Source organism: Artemia franciscana, chromosome 13, assembly GCF_032884065.1.
Source record: "Artemia franciscana chromosome 13, ASM3288406v1, whole genome shotgun sequence".
Lineage (NCBI taxonomy): Eukaryota > Metazoa > Arthropoda > Branchiopoda > Anostraca > Artemiidae > Artemia > Artemia franciscana.
In genome coordinates this window covers 6,788,741-6,806,543 of record NC_088875.1, presented here as the reverse complement: position 1 = coordinate 6,806,543, position 17,803 = coordinate 6,788,741, and the positions used below count along the sequence as shown (strand labels likewise).

At 32.6% G+C, this 17,803-nt stretch overlaps 1 protein-coding gene across 2 annotated transcripts in view; it reads right to left on the bottom strand.

Moving 5' to 3' along the window:
• The window catches only part of LOC136034462 (A disintegrin and metalloproteinase with thrombospondin motifs 9-like), a 100,438-nt gene that overhangs the window by 61,919 nt on the left and 20,716 nt on the right, over positions 1 to 17,803 (bottom strand). The window contains exon 1 of one of the 2 annotated variants that reach the window (XM_065715649.1): positions 9,922 to 10,121. The exons of the other annotated variant lie outside the window; for it this stretch is intronic. Coding sequence (XP_065571721.1) covers positions 9,922 to 10,062 — 141 coding nt within the window. The 5' untranslated portion in view covers positions 10,063 to 10,121. Of the gene's footprint in view, positions 1 to 9,921; positions 10,122 to 17,803 lie in introns of those variants that run through there. 2 annotated transcript variants of the gene reach the window in all.

Genomic DNA, 17,803 nt, shown 5'->3' with positions numbered 1-17,803 from the left:
TTACTTTGAAAATTAGAGTTGTGACAAAGAGTCAAACTTAACGTAAAAATAGAGGCGTTGAGTAGGGGACAAAGAGTTTGACTGTTTGTTACAATTTTCAAAGTAAATGTTTATTTAATTTCCAAACTCGTTTCAACTCACGCAGGTTTAAATTTAGCTCACCACACATGTAAAATAAAGACATTTGTATTTTAATTTTAGCACAGTTTCCCTTGTGTAAAATTTCCTCAGGAAACTTTTAATTGTGTTGCAAGAGCAACACTTTGGTTTTATCCCGTTTTTTTTCCATGCCACCGATCTCGGCTTATTCCTGGAAACTGGTAAGGGCCTAACCTGTGTGGTTTTTACGGAAAGTGTGGACCTCAGGCCGGATTGAGGAATATAACATTACATTTTGGAAAGTTCTGCAGAACTCTTGCCTGGGGCCAAAAAGGATGATTTTTGCTGGTCCATGAGCCAGAGGCTATTGTGTGCGAAGTGAAGTGGTGTTATATAGCCTATGTCAGAGAGGAGTATTTGAAGTTGTGCGGCCAAGCTTTCGTTTCATCAAACCATGTTTGTGCTTTCGAGCGGAAAGCTCCGTTCTAGCAGGCAAGCAAGCAGGCACCACTTTCAAATTGAAGATGGACTAAAATCTATAAGTGTTAAATATATACGGCAGTTATCCTGCCCCACAGCCAATATATCTTCTTTGAGGGATAAATAGAGAAATATACAGAAGCAAAAAAGCGGCATTTTCCCACGGGCCCGAAAGTGCTGCCGTGATTACGGCTGGGTTTATCATTTGTTTTTTGGGACTTGGGATTGAGGCAGAGAAATGTTATCAGATGTACCTCTTAAACTTTAAAAGTTCTGTCATTGCTAAGGAAATTGGAGCTTATCCTTTGTTCCCTTCTAAGTGGTGACATTAAAAAGTTGGCCTACTGCAAAAAAAATTTCCGACGGCAATCGATAGCTCTTGATGAGCTGATAAAAGGATATGTGATTCATTTTTTGATACAAAAATTCCTTCATGAGATATACTAAAGTTTCAAGTGGTTGACAACTTCAATAGTAGGGTACACACTGACACCAAAAATAGGCCGATACCAATTGTGAGACAATTAGAGGACTTGTAAGCAATAGTCAGCTGTTAAACCATAATCGTCAACGGCAATAAGGGGTTTGGAACTTTGGCTAGCTGGTGTACCTATTATTTATTTCCGGTGTATTTGATTGTAAGACCAATTTGGTTCCAGTGGTAAGACATGCATGTGACTTGTAAGTAATAATCGCTTGTTAGGCTACAATCATCTTCAGTAAAGAGGGATTTGTAACTTTTGCTAGTTGGTATAGCCTACCCATACTCACTGTAACTTAGAATTAAGGGTTTACGCAACAGGTACAAACGATAACGTAAAACAATGAGGTAGTTTCGTAATAATTAGTGTCACCTGTGGTATTTTAATCCTGAAAAGTTACGGATAGCTTTATAATACCAACTAGATTATGTAAGATATTGTTCCAAGTTTTCATCCGTCACGATGTCTACGATTGAAAAGGATAAAATTCAACTGGCTGCAAAGTTAATTTAGTCCCTTCTTTTGGTATTATAGCTCGTGATGAGCTGACCAAAGTATATGTCATCCATTTTTTGGTACAAAAATTCCTTCATGAGATATACCAGTTTGACAATTTTAAGGGGTTGACAACTTCAGTAGTAAGGTACGCACTGAAACCAAAAATAAGCCGATACCAATTGTGAGACATGTAGGGGACTTGTAAGGAAAGGTTGGCTGTTAGCTCATAATCATCTTCAGCAATAAGGGGTTTGCAAATTTTGCTATTTGGTGTATCTATTACTTGTTTCCAGTGTATTTGATGGTAAGACCGACTTGGATGAACGAGAATCTGTGATCTTTCTTCTTGCAGAAACAGCAGAATTCTACATTTTTGTATATAGGAACTTGAAACTTCTACAGCAGAGTTCTTTGATACATTAAATCTGATGTTGTGATTTTCATTTATATTCCTTGAATTTTAGGGGGTGGTTCTCCCTATTTCTAAATTCAGGCAAATTTTCTTGTGCTCGTAACTTATGATGGGTAAAATTAAACTTAATGAGTTTTTTATATTTGGTATCACCATATTAAGGTAATTCTTTTGACGTATCTATTTATATCAAGTTCAAGTTCAAGTTCAAGTTCCTTTTATTACCAATATCCATCCATTTATAAACAAAAAATATCCCAAAGGGCTCAATGGCCCGTTATTTGGGAAAAAAAAAACAACAAAACAAAACATAAATAACTATTAATTACATTCACACTTAAAATATATTTAGAGTCTACTCACCAATCCTCACCCGAGTACAACCTGTCTCCGCACCACCTACTTGCAAAAAATAAATAAAAAAAAAATATATATATACATCGAGGATCCAACACTCACACCACCCAAATCTAAATAAATAAATTCAATCTAAATAATTAAATAAATAAATTAAATCTTGATAACTAAACAATATAAATAACTGATCAATATTATAATTTAATTTATTTTTTTTATTAAAAATTCTTCAACCGTTTCTTGAAGGATCCTATGGTACAGGATCGTCGAATCCCAACAGGAATGGAATTCCAGGCACGTCCGACAGCAACTATCAGACCAAAGTCCGAGCGCACTGCAGGGGTGGATGGCACTAGCACATCATCCTTGTTTCTAGTTTCATAAGGACTGACATTTCGAACAATTTCAAAAAGCCCGGAAAAACTTGATGGAAGGTCTCCACGGAAATACTGAAACGCAATGAAAGTGAGGAGTAATGTATGAATATCTTTAATCTTCAGAAGTTCAACAGAAATATGGGTGGTAGACAGAAGAACTTTTGCTGCTTTCAGTTGGAGATTATGTAAAGGTGTAAGTACAGATGGAAATGTTGACATCCACACTGACGAGCAGTAGCATAAATAAGGGTAAATAAGAGAGAAATATAAAAGACGAAGGATAGAGAAAGGAAAGAGTCGCTTCAGCTTTCGAATAATTCCAAGGCCTCGAAAAACCTTTAATCTCATTGACTCGGTATTGATCTCATTGATCTGTATTTTGAGTTTCGGTTACTTTTGAGCCGAGTCACTCCTTACTTACAGTTACTGCAAACTGTTTGATCTAAGCAAAACCAAAATTCTTTCTGCATAAGATCCTATGGGGCTTAGAATTTATTTAAAATAAATTTACAATAAAAATCAAAGCACGACATGTTCATCCAGGTTGTCAAATTGTAGTGTCTGCAAGATCAGGGGAATTACTTGAGAATTAACTTAGAACCGAATGTCGAAGAGAGACAGTAACTATGACGTTGGATTATGAAACGAAGCTAGGATAGAGCTAAATAAAAATTATTGTCTTTATGCAGGATTTCAAAATACTTCAGCTTTAGTTACTCGGGAAAGGATACTGGCCAAATAAGTTCAAAATTAAACGGTCTATTTACTTTTGTAAGATCAGCAAAAGTGACTAAAGGGCAGTCAACACCTCATGTGCTTGATTTTACTACCCTATCCCCTCTTGGAACTCCATAAGAGATATGATCAAAACTTTGATATTGCTTCTTTATGAAAAAAAAGTCAAATGGTTCAAAGAATAAGCCTTCGGTAATTAAAAGACCCCATAGCTTCTGAGACAAGACTCGGTAATTACTTAAGTTACCATTGTTTTCTCATAGTTACTACTTTACAAAGCTGAAATATTTTCCCGTAAGAATGCGATTGGCTTGAAAATTTTAGAGTTCCTTCTTGGGCCACGAAAACTACAAATTTTTCAGATAGAGGAGGGATATATCGAGCAACAGAAATGGTAGAAAAAATTTTGGTTTCCTTATTGTTTGTATTTGACACAGGGTTCTAGGGATTAATAGCTAGGAGATGATTTTTAAAGTTTCCAAAGAGAATCCCCTAGGTAACGAAACGGATATCTAAGCAAATTAAAAGAGGCTTTGCGAGCTTACTTTTTCAGATTACTATCTTAAATAAAGTTATAAAATTTATTGGAGGGTAAGAAGGTCAAACTGATTATAAACTTTGACTGGGGCCAGAGCTAAGACAAATACGTGTATCCAGGTCTTCCAAATAATCATGTCTGAAAGATCTTTGGAACTGCTAGGAGGATGGAATTGAAACTTCCAGGTACAGTTGGGAAAACACATGAGAAGGCATTGAAAATTTAGCAGAGTGCTGAAGAAAGGCGAAGGGGCTAAGTTTAATTTATCATTTATCCAGACGAAGTCAAAATCATGACACTATAAGATCCGAAAATCACACCATCAGATTCAGCGTATTAAAAAACCTTGTTGTAGAAGTTTCAAGCTCCTTTCTACAATTCATTTGTTGTTTTTTTTTCGTTTTTTTTCAGGGGTGATCGTATCGAATCAGTGGTCCTAGAATGTCACGAGAGGGCTCATTCTGACGAAAATTAAAAGTTCTAGTGCCATCTTTAAGTGACCGAAAAATTGGAGGGCGCCTAGGTCCCCTCTCACGCTCATTTCCCCCAAATTCACCGGATCAAAATTCTGAGACAGCCATTTTATTCACCATAGTCGAAAAACCTAATGACTATGTCTTTGGGGAAGACTTACTCCCCCACAGTCCCCGTAGTATGGGCTGCAATTTACAAAAGACCCTAAACTTTCTTGAAAAACATTTTTCTTTATAAAATAGCTTTTGTCGTGATTTATATTTGATTTTTGATTGGTGTAGTTTTGTAATGTATCAACAAAAAAATTGTTTTTAAAGTTTTTTTAGTTTTAAACCGTAAAAACAAAATTTTCAATTCTAATTCAAATTTATCAAATTAATTCAAAATTAAATATACAGCTGAAATATCTAATGTTTCGTAATTATGTACAATATTTGTTAACAGTCGTTTTGTTTTAAAAATTCGAGGTGGATAGGGAGGGCATTATATATCCCCTTCGCGGTGTCAGCCCGACAAAATCCAAAAAATCACTACCAAAACATCTTAAAGTTTGAAGAAATGTCCTGATTCAGAGTTTAAATATCCCATGACATGTATCCCTCGAACAACAGGCTACAGCCTATTGTACATGACTTTGAATATATTTATTATTCCACCTTGTTATCGCAATAATAATTAATATTCTCTTTGAAAGGTAACAAGCCATCGTTGACTTAGAAAAGAGGCATTTGCCACATTTGTGTTATTTTTTCTAATTTCATCTTTCATTTCATCTAGAAAGGCCAATTGTTAAAACTTTAGAGTGGGGACAATTCAATACAAATTGAAAATTCTAATGCCCTAATCAAGGGTCAAACATGATTTGAGGGCAATAGACCCCCTTCCGTTTCTTTTTTGCCACTGGTCTCTAACTGTACTGTTGGACAAGAGACCCCAATTATTCATCAGATAAATGTCCTTTTGTTCTTTGATAGTGTTTTTGTAATTCCCTGGCCAGTGTTGCCACAACGAATTTTTTCACTGACTGTTTGTTGTTCTCGTTCTTCTTTTCTTTACAATTTTGTGTTTTGTCATTGCAGCAGTTTTAATGTTGCTCCTTACTTTCATTTAAAAAAAACTTGTTTTTTTTTTTGTTTAATAAGCAAAAGAAGAGAGTGTGAAGTCAGTGCTGTTGAAGTGTATTTTTAAAAGTGATTAGAATGTAATAAACCCCTTGTCCTTTTTAGTTACTCTTTTCTTCTCAACACTTATTTAATTTATGAAAAGCCATTTTATTCCTAGTTTAAATATTTAGTCCTTTCAAGATCCCTAAGAAAGGAGTATTTACGTTTTCATTCTTTATTTTACTTTCTTCTTACTTCAAATTTGTCTTTCTATTTTTGCTTAAGTGACTTCTGCCTCAGTAATATTGTTTAAGTATTTTTGCATTTTTCGTTATTTGTTAAAGTGATGTTGTTTATATCAAATTTTTATGTTCGTAGATTTCTCAATTTTAAAAAAATTAGGTTCTTTTTTTGTCCATGTAATAGAATTTTGTTTTAAATTTTGCTGTAAAGTTATCGACCATTCTTAAAGGTAATTAAAAATTACAAAATATTTCGTCTTTTTAAATTTTTATTCAAATAATTTTGAGATTTCAGATTTCTGTTTATTAATTTTTTTCACTTTTTGTACAAGTAGTTTAAAACTTTTCTATTTTGCGTTCAATTGAATTTTTTCAATTGAAAAGTTCAATTTGAAGTGTTTTTTTATTTTATTTTTTTTTTCAATTTATTTATTTTTTTCGACTATTTGCAAAGATAATTTCAAGTTTTAAATTTTCATTTCAAATATTTTATCTCTTTTGATTTTTTCAAGTAAATTCGTCTTTTTTAAATATATGCTCCTTCTTTTTGAATTTATCGTTTAAAGAATTCACCATTTTATTTTTTATTGAGCTGCTTTAAGTCAGTTCAATTTCTGTGAAATAAAATAACAGATTTCTGGTTGTTATTGTTATAAAACGTACTTTTATTGCTTTCAATTTTGTAAAAATTCATAGACTTCCAATTTTTGTCGAGAAAAAATACAAATATTCAATTTTTCTCGAACCAAACCAGAGACTTCGTCCAGTGTTTTTAAGAATCAATATTTCTAAACAATGAAAACATTTTCATTTACATTGATACATCAATATAATACTTTACGTAATCCTATATCCAGTTAAAAAAAACAAGTTTTTTTAAATGAAAGTAAGGAGCGACATTAAAAATTCAAACGAACAGAAATTACTCCGTATATGAAAAGGGCTTTTCCTCCTCAAAGTCTCACTCTTTACGCTAAAGTTTGACTTTTTTTTCTTAGCTCTACTTTTAAAACAGTAAAAAACTTTAGCGTAAAGAGCGGGGCATTGAGGAGGAAACGCCCCTTTCATATAAGGAGTAATTTCTGTTCGTTTTAAGTTTTAATGTCACTTCTTACTTTCATTTAAAAAAACTTATTTTTTCTGTTTAATTTCTGGACTTTTTGGATTAATGCATGTTTTGATCTTGGCTCTCCGTATATAAATAATTAAAACGAAATTTGCATATTATTTTTTTGGGGCTAAATGGCTTTTTCATAGTTTTAATTGGAAGATTTTGAGAAAAAAGGAGCGAGGGAGGAGGGCTTGCTGCCCGCCAATTTTTTGATTACTTAAAAAGGCAATGATCGAATAATATTGAGAAAATAAGGAGCGGAGGAGGAGGCCTAGTTGTCCTCTATTTTTTGGTTACTTAAATAGGCAACAAGAACTTTTAATTTTTTAAGAACGTTTTTATTAGTAAAAAATATACGTAACTTATGAAGTAACTTACATAGTCAACTTCTGTGTTCGTATGTTTTTATTGCGTACATGAGGGCTCACCCCTCGTCGATATCTTGCTCTTTACACTAAAGCTTAAATTGTGTCCCAATTCCATAAGAATGACCCCAATCACAAAGGCCATAGAATAAATAGTTGAGATCACTAAAAATACTTTAGCGTAAAGAGCGAGGTATTACAAGGATGTAAACCCCTCATATGCGTAAAAATTTCTGTTTGTTTTAAGTTTTAATGCTGCTTCTCACTTTCAGTAGAAAAAACCTTTCATATTTATTTTTTCATTGTTTTTTTAAATAATGCTAGAAAACCCTGCGCCCCCTCCATTGAAAGTCTCCTCCCCCATGAGAAGTTCCTCCATGGAAAGATCCTCCCACGTAACCCTCCCCCCTTAACTCAAGAAAAAAGCTTGTTAAAAACAGCCTTAGCATCCTTGCTTCAACGAAGCTCAACCAGGACTCACAAACAGAAAGTTCAACCAGGAACCATTTTGGTTTGACTTTCTTGAAGTAAGGATGCTAGGGTTGTTTTTATAAAAAAAAAAAAATTAAAACATTTTTATTTTGAATTTTCCCATAGTTTGAGTATATATATATATATATATATATATATATATATATATATATATATATATATATATATATATATATATATATATATATATTTATATATATATATATATATATATATATATATATATATATAAATTTTTTGGTGTTGTGCTGAAGACGGCCCTTGTACATAGGGTCAAAATATTCACTGAAATTAATTCCAGTGTCATGAGAAAATTTCCCAATTGCTTTTAAGCTGTGTTTGTTCATTTCTATTAGTGGTAACCTGTATAATTGTTTTTTAGTAAGCCTAAAATCTCATCTGTGATATCCTGGAGGTTTCATCTTGATGTGGTAAGCCGTTCAAAACTGTAGCTGGTATACCCTTTTGACCCCTTTAGACGTCCTTTTCATCTTAAAACTGTTAGCCAAAAAGGTAGTGCAATTGAGGTAGCAGTTGGAGTAATTCAGTAGCAGTAACATTAGTAGTAGCAGTAAAAGTAGTTGTGGTAAAAAAAAAGTAGTATAAAAGTAGTATAAATAGTAAAAGTAGTTGTGTTAGTAGTAGTATGCACATCTTATCTTTGTTCAATTGATCCTCTCCGTTATGCACTCTCTGAAAGTTCTAGCTTAAACCCAAATCCATTCTTAAGATTCACTCTTTTGACAACCTGCATGCACACAGCTTGTTTTGCTTTAGGTCAAATTCCCCCTGAATCTTCTGTCAAGTTTTCACTATATTAAGTTTAGTCTTAATACCACTATTATCATAGCAGCAGCGGTAGTAGTAAGAGGAGTAGTAGCAGCAATAGTGTTTTATTAATAATAGTAGGAATAGAAGATGCAGTAGTTGCAGGCAAAGGTATCCTTTTGGTCAGCCGATCAAATCACTCATGCTGCCCCAGAAATTCCATCTTTTTACGGTAAGCCGTTCCAAAAATATTGATACACCTATATTATAAATCTGTGAGCACATAGTATGTTTTGATTTTGTTCAATTTTCCCCTCAATATTTTCTCACATGTTCCTTTCAAAATCTTCAGCCTTGGTAACAGTCACTAGAGAAGCAGAAGTTTTGGTGTTAGTAGTGGTAGTAGCATTAGAAGCAGCAGTGGTACCAGTATTATTTAGGGTTGTTTTAGTAGTAGTAATGGTAGCCGGCAAATATTGCCTTTTTAGTTAATCTTCCTTACCATTTCTTGAAAATTTTGACTTAATATACTCAATCAACCCTTTTGACAATTTGTAAATGCATAATGTGTTTTGATTTAGTTCAACACTCTCTGGAAAGATCACCTGGATGCTCTTTGTTAAGTTGGAAAATAAAAGTGAAAAATTATTTATGACTCATCTAGTCACTTTAGGCTCTAAGGCTCTTAGCCTTAAATTTTTCATTGTAGAAAGCCTACGCATAACAACACGTATTTACATTTTCCCTCCAACCAATATCCCTGAATAAACAGAGGAGTAGTTATTTCATTGGCTGGCCGAGTTATTAGAATATGCTTGGAGCCTCACATAGTCTCCGAATATTAGTATATATATTAACTGGTAATTTAGTATTTGTAGTAATAGCAGTAGTAGTAGCTGTAGTAGTGGCAGTAGTAGCAGAAGTAGTGGGAGTAAGGAACGCAAGAAACTTAAAATTAAAATATCTAAGGCCACTTTTTGTGAGATTACCTGTTTAAACAGAAAAGTGTTCAAACTAAAAAAAACAGATGCAAAAGGGTGTCACCGGTAATTTTTAATCATCAAAATGATTCGTAATAATAGTTACTAATTCCTGAACCAGCTTCAAGTGGTGAATTCTCCTCACTTACAAGTTGTTTTTTTTAAGTCTTTTCGAATTATCTTTGACTGTAGGCACCCAATCAGTCTTTACTAAGCTGCTGCAGATGGCACAGCCATGATTTTTTTTTTACCAGAAAATATTACTTCAGATGATGAATTGAGCCATTGAAGATTGAAAGACAAATAAGAGACATATTAATTTACTACCAAGAATAACGCCTTCAGTTTCAAAATTAACGTCAATCATCTTTCAACAATCAACAGGGAAACTCAAAATGAAAACTGTACCTTTACACCACCATCTAGTGTTAGTTCATCAACATCACTCTTGTCAATAGCATCAACAAAGTCAATTAACTTAATAAGATCTTTTTTAAAGCAACTGGATCCTAAGAACAGAATAAAGCAAAATTTCAAAAACCACTCCATTATAACTTATATACTGTACTGGATCTTGTACATTTATTACTTTTGTCTTCAACCATATTGAAGCGATTTACAGCTTCAAAGATATGTGATTCTTGGAATCACATATCACTTGACTGTGCTGGCGTTGCTTAATACAGATAAACTATTCTCTTTTCGTGCTTTTACAGGGTGCAAAGGTCCAAATTTCAAAGTATTCTGTTGAAAATAATATCAATTGTCAAATATGAATAATTCAGAAGAATTGTTTTCCAAAACAGTTTTACAAGTAAAAATTAAAGTATTAAAATCTAGAGCGAGACAAAAGACCACGAACAGAAATAATTATTAATTAATGTTCTGAAACTTTAATGAACATACTTTAAAATAAAGTTTTGATCCTTTAATCCGCTAAGAAAAGTCTGGCTCTTCTTATTTGTAATAATTTCTGCTCATTTTTAATTTTATTTGATTATTCATTTTAATTTATTTTGTTTGACGTTATTGATGTTATGGTTTGACGTTATTACGTTGTTCATTTTAACTTTATTGTTTTAATTTTAATTCAGTTAAATTTAGTTCTTCTGTTTTAATTTCGGTTTTAATTCTGAGCCTAATCTTTCTTGGAAACTTTTTTTTAGAAAATTTGTTTTATTCATAAATATTATATTTTTATTGGCTTAGTTCCGTTACTTATTATTTTAAAATAATTTTCAAAGTTCTTTCAAGCCTTACGTCTTAGGTAATGGTAAATAAATAGTCAGATCAACGACATATATTGACTACTAGGATCGCTGCGTTGGCCTTGTAATGTGTTGCTACAGCAATGTTAGATCTATGGGTCACGTATTACAAGCTAATGTCAAATCCACTGTGCCACTGCAGGACTTTAAGCCTTTGGAACAAAATCTTAACTCTAATTCAAATATCTCGCCAAATTTAAATATACAGCTGAAATATTTAACAAACCGTAACTATGAGCAACATTTTTTAAAGGTTTTTTCTCTTGAAACGTTAAGGTGGATTGGGAGGTGATTATCGATACATATTTAAAATATTTGCTTATTTTAGGTCTTCATTTAGGAGAAACCAGGGTGCCAGCCGAACAATATCCTAAGAATCACTTCCAAAATATTTTATACTTTGAACAGATATCCTAACTAATATGCTAAATATCCCAGGAAGTGGCTGCCTTGAAACAACAAGCTAAGACCCTTTGTTTCTGGCTTTTAATGCAAAAGTTTATTATTCCATCCGCTTATTGCAAAAATATTCAATATTGTCTTTGAAATGTATGATGGTATCGCTGCCTTAGAAAAAAAGCCATTTGACACATTTGTGTTGTTGTTTCTTATTTCATATTTTTCTCCTGCCAAAATTAATTTCAAAGGCTATGGAGTTCATAGGCAGCGTTTTAAGAGTCAAAAGTAATTGGAGGGCAACTAGCCCCCCCCCCCTACACCCAAGCTTTCACCAAACGCATTCAATCAAAACTTTGAGATACCTATTTTGTTCAATATTTTGAGCAAAATGCTATTTTGCCCTTTTTAGAAGACAAAAAGTGATTAGAAGATAACCAGCCCCCCTCTCTCCCTTTCAAACATCATTTCACAAGATTTTCTTTATTGTTCATTTTGCTCGGCATTATTGCTATTCTGTTTCTTATTATTACTATTTATGCACATTATTGCTGTTGTGTTCAGCACTATTGAATGATCCAGTAATTATGCCCATGGGAGTTGTCAACCATCCCCCCCAGAGCCCTCGGAGGAAGTGCTGCAAGTTAGGTAATTCATTCATTGTTTACACATAGCATATGTCATTGAAGAAGGTGGGCATTTTTCACTTTTATTTTCCAACTTAACAAAGAGCATTCAGGTGAGCTTTCCAGAGAGTGTTGAACTAAATCAAAACACATTATACATTTATAAATTGTCAAAAGGGTTGAAGGATATTACGTCAAAATTTTCAAGAAATGGTAAGGAAGATGAAATATTAACTAAAAGGCAATATTTGCCGGCTACCATTACTACTACTAAAACACCCCTCAATAATACTGCTACCACTGCTGCTTCTACTACTACTACCACTACTAACACCAAAACTTCTGCTTCTCTAGTGACTGTTACCAAGGCTGAAGATTTTGAAATGAACATCTGAGGAAATATTGAGGGTAAAATTGAACAAAATCAAAACATACTATGTGCTCACAGATTTATAATACAGGCGTATCAATATTTTTAGAACGGCTTACCCTAACAAAATGGAATTTCTGGGGCATCATGAGTGATATGATCGGCTGACCAAAAGGATACCTTTACCTGCAACTACTGCATCTTCTATTCCTACTATTACTAATAAAACACTATTGCTGCTACTACTCCTCTTACTACTACCGCTGCTGCTATGATAATAGTGGTATTAAGACTAAACTTAATATGGTGAAAACTTGACAGAAGATTGAGGGGGAATTTGAACTAAAGCAAAACACGCTGTGTGCATACAGGTTGTCAAAAGAGTGAATCTTAAGAATGGATTTGGGTTTAAGCTAGAACTTACTACTATTTTAATACTACTTTTTTTTTTACCACAACTACTTTCACTGCTACTACTAATGTGACTGCTAACATAGTACCTGCCACTACTGCCACTACTAATGTTTGGCTCGAGAAAAATTGAATATTTGTATTTTTTCTCGACAAAAATTGGAAATCTATGAATTTTTACAAAAATTGAAAGCAATAAAAGTGCGTTTTATAACAATAAAAACCTGAAATCTGTTATTTTATTTCAGAGAAATTGAACAGACTAAGAAGCTGCTCAATAAAAAAAATAAATTGGTGAATTCTTTAAACGGTGAATAACTTTAAATATTTAAAAAAGACGAATTTATTTGAAAAAATCAAAAGAGATAAAATATTTGAAATGAAATTTTAAAACTTGAAATTATCTTAGCAAATAGTCAAAAAAAATAAATTGAAAAAAATAAAATAAAAAAAGACTTCAAATTGAACTTTTCAAATGAAAAAATTCAATTGAACGCAAAACAGAAAAGTTTTAAACTACTTGTACAAAAAGTGAAAAAAATTAATAAACAGAAATCTGAAATCGCAAAATTACTTGAATAAAAATTTTAAAAGACGAAATATTTGTAATTTTGAATTACCTTTAAGGATGGTCGATAACTTTACAGCAAAATTTAATACAAAATTCTATTACACGGACAAAAAAAAAAGAAACTGATTTTTTCAAAAATTGAGAAATCTATAAACAAAAAAATTTGATAAAAACAACATCACTTTCTCAAATAACAAAAATGCAAAATACTTAAACAATATTACTTATGCAGAAGTTACTTAAGCAAAAATAAAAGACAAATTTACAAAAGTAAAATGAAACTAAAATAAAGATTGAAAACGTAAATACTCCTTTCTTAGGGATCTTGAAAGGACTAAATATTTAAACTAGGAGTAAAATGGCTTTTCATAAATTAAATAAGTGTTGAGAAGAAAAGAGTAACTAAAAAGGACAAGGGGTTTATTACATTCTAATCACTTTTAAAAATACACTTCAACATGCCCTGAAAGCACTAACTTCATGCTCTCTTCTTTTGCTTATTAAACAAAAAACATGTTTTTTTTAATGAAAGTAAGGAGCAACATTAAAACTTAAGACGAACAGAAATTACTCCGTATGTGAAAGGGGCTTTTCCTCCTCAACGCCCCGCTCTTTACGCAAAAGTTTGAATCTTTCTCTTAACTCTACATTTTGAAACAGTAAAAAACTTTGGACTAAAGAGCGGGGCGTTGATGAGGAAAAGTCCCTTTCATATACGGAGTAATTTATGTTTGTGTTTAAGTCTTAATGTTGCTGCTTACTTTAATTTTTTCTTTTTACTTGTTTTTTTTTTATTTCTGGACGTTTTTGAATTAATGCATGCTTTGATCTTGGCTGTCCGCACACACATAATTAAAACGAAAATTGCATATTAATTTTTTGGGGCTAAATGGCTTTTTCATAGTTTTAATCGGAAGATTTTGAGAGGAAAGGAGCGAGGGAGGAGGCCTAGTTGCCCTCCAATTTTTTGATTACTTAAAAAGGCAACTATAACTTAAAATTTGTTTAGAACGTTTTCATAAGTAAAAATATACGTAACTTACGAATTAAATTACGTAGCGAACTTCTGTATTCATATGTATTTATTGCGTATATGATGGGGCTCACCCCTCTTGGATACCTCGCTCTTAACATTAAAGCTTAAATTTTGTCCCAATTCCTTGAGAATGACCCCTGAACCACAAAGTCTGTAGAATAAATATTTGAAATTGCTAAAAATGCTTTAGCGTAAAGAGCGAGGTATTACGAGGAGGTAAACCCCTCATATGCGTAATAACTTCTGTTCGTTTTATTTTAGTGCTGCTTCTCACTTTCAATAAAAAAACTTTTCATATTTATTTTTTCATTGTTTTTTTTAAATAATGCTAGAAAATCCTGTGCCCCCTCCATTGAAAGTCTCTTTCCCCATGAGAAGTTCCTCCATGTAAAGATCCTCCCACGTGACCCCCCCCTCAACTCTCCCACCAAAACCAAAAAAAAACTCTAAAAACGTCTGTACACTTCCCAGTAACCATTACTATATGTAAACAAACGTCAAAGTTTGTAACTTGCAGCCCCTCCCACGGGAACTGCGGGGGGTTAGTTGTCCCCAAAGACATAGTTATTAGGTTTTTTGATTATGGTGAATAAAATGGCTATCTCAGAATGTTGATCTGGTGACTTTGGGGAAAAATGAGCGTGGGGGGAGCCTAGGTGCCCTCCAATTTTTTTGGTCATTCCACATTCCACATTTTTGTAGATAGGGGCTTGAAACTTCTACAATAAGGTTCTCTGATGCGCTGAATCTGTTTGCGTGATTTTCGTTAAGATCGTATGATTTTTAGGGGATGTTTCCCCCTATTTTATAAAATAAGGCAAATTTTCTCAAGCTCGTAACTTTTGATGGGTAAGATTAATCTTGATTAAACTTACATATTTAAAATCAACATTAAAATTCCATTCATTTGACGTATTTTTTGGTATCAAAATTCAATTTTTTAGAGTTTCTGTTACTATTTAGCTGGGTCGCTCCTTTCTACAGTTCGTTACCACGAACAGTTTGATTTTTAGCTATTGTTAATTCATCCCCTTGATAAAGAGTATACATATAGTATGTATGGCATTTTGGACTGACGACTGAGCAAAGCGCCAGGCTCAAAAGAGTTTAGAAAAGAGCTCTAATGATAGTTTTGAAGCAGAAAGAAATGTTTTATGAAGAGCTGCTGACAAAGTTTAAAACACAAACTAAAACAAAGGTATTTTAAAAAACAAAGGTATTGTCCAGCCCTATTGAGAAGGTGTTGATATTTATAAATACCAACATTTAGTTCTAGCTTTGAGCAGAGATTCAGGTGATTTAAGAATAAATGAGTCGTATTTCGATTTTCTCAAAAGAGAAGCCGATACTTTAGTAATCCCTGAAATGAAAGTTGAGCCACTTGGGCAATCAAATAATCAAATACATCATCAATCCCTTAGGTCTCGAAAGAGTTCAGAAAAGAGCTCTAATGATAGTTTCGAAGCAGGAAGAAATGTTTTATGAAGAGCTGCTGACAAAGTTTAAAACAGAAACTAAAACAAAGGTATTTTAAAAAACAAAGGTATTGTCCAGCCCTATAGAGAAGGTGTTGATATTTATAAATACCGACATTTAGGTCTAACTTTGAGCAGGGATTCAGGTGATTTAAGAATAAATGAGTCGTATTTCGATTTTCTCAAAAGAGAAACCGATTGGGTCAATCTCTGATTGACTCAATCAACAAAACCCTTTCCCCCGCTCAAACCACGATAAAATGACACTCGCGCAGGGCTGCAGTGCCTGTTGACACAAATCACGAGGATTTATTAGCGTTTTGTTTTTGTTTTGTTTGTTTGTTTTTTTGCGTCGCTTATTAATGTGACTATACCAAAGAATTCTGGCAGTGCCAAGAAAATTTTTGTGAAAATAGAAGTTTGTCCATCTATCTATCTAAAACCGTGTTAGGAAGAGGAGTTGGCTACTCTTTGACCATTTTCCAACATCATCATCATATTCATCATAGTATTTTGTGAATTTAGATACACATACACAGCACACATAGCAAATTACTCATAGCACACACACATAGCATTTACATGGCATATGTGAATTTTCATACTACTTTCTTCAAAAAAGGAATAATGTTTCAGGAATTTTTTACCGATGTGCTTTGTTTTCTTGACCGATGTTTTCCAATCGGTAAAGATGTGTGATGTGATAAGTTGTCGTGCTTTTAAATAGGTATTCTGACTTTTCTTCTGGAGTTTTTCGCATTGAACCGAAAAATTGGAATTTTGCGATAGTGAATTCTTAGTTTAATTTTATGAGCAAGTTATGCATTTATATAGATCTTTTTATAAAAGTTTTTATAAAGCATTTTATTCAACATACCTCAAAGCATGACATGAAAATTTTCATATTACTTTCTTCAAAAGTAATGGTGTTTCAAAAATTTTTCTACGGATGTACTTTTTTGTCTTGTCCTATGTTTTTTGAATAAATAAAGATATGTGTTGTGATAAATTTTTTGTCTTTCATGGTTTTATATTTGTGTGCTAACTTTTTTTCTGGAGTTTTTCGCATTTAATTGAGAAATTTGAATTTTTCCATAGTGAGATTTTAGATTACTTTTATGAGTATGTTTAGTATTTTTAATAATCTTAATTTTCTGTGTTCTGCTATTGTGTTTTTATTTGTGTGCTTACTTTTCTTTTCTAGTTTCCTGTATTGATTCAAAAGGGTTGAAAAGTGCCTATGTTTTGGAATACCTTGGCTAATGAACTATGAATAATTTGAAAGGAAAATATTTAATTTATACTTGAAGAGTTAAAGAGTTTTTAAATAAAATTTAAATAATAAAAAGTTTTAATAAAGAGTTAAAATAAAGTTACATAAAGCTTTTTTTTAGCGTTGTTGTGTGCACAGAAATATCATTCTGTGAAAAATTTCAATTCAAGAGCAGAAGAAATTCAAGAAAGATGTTCAAAAGGCTTTAAGGGAAAGGAGTGTTGTTATCTATGTTATCCTTGTTCGTCTGGCCAGTTAAAACTATTATGTGTTTTATGGAGGAGTTGATGCTGTGTCACGTTTTTTTATGATAAGTATTATTATTTCAAAATAGACATGAAACTATTGACACAAAATAGTATTTAGGATTAAATGGTTAGGGGTGCGTGCATTTAATAGCAGTAATGGGAGGATAACCTAATTTGAAGGGTAAAAGAGATATATAAGAAACTAACCCGTGGTAAAACAAATTTAGTACGGTCGGTATGTATAGCGTCACTATAATGGCCTATAATTATCATTTGGGAAATATAGATGAAAAGCAAATGAAAAATAAATAGGGACTATCTAAAGAGTAGCACAGTTTTGTGCATATTTGTTGCTCTTTGAAATTCGGGTTTGATAAGATTCTTGAGTACCAAAGGAACTCAATTTGAATTTTTGATACTTTGTTGACTAATTTTTGCAACTCAACACGATTGGTAAAATAAAAATAGACTTGAGCAAAAATATAAGGTGGTGAGAGTGGAGGGGAGCAAGTTTGTGTTGGTGATCTTAAGAAGACTGACTATCAATAATAGTTAGAAACGAAAAAGACGCATTCTTATTTATGACCAGAGATTGAAAAATGCAAACATTCCTATT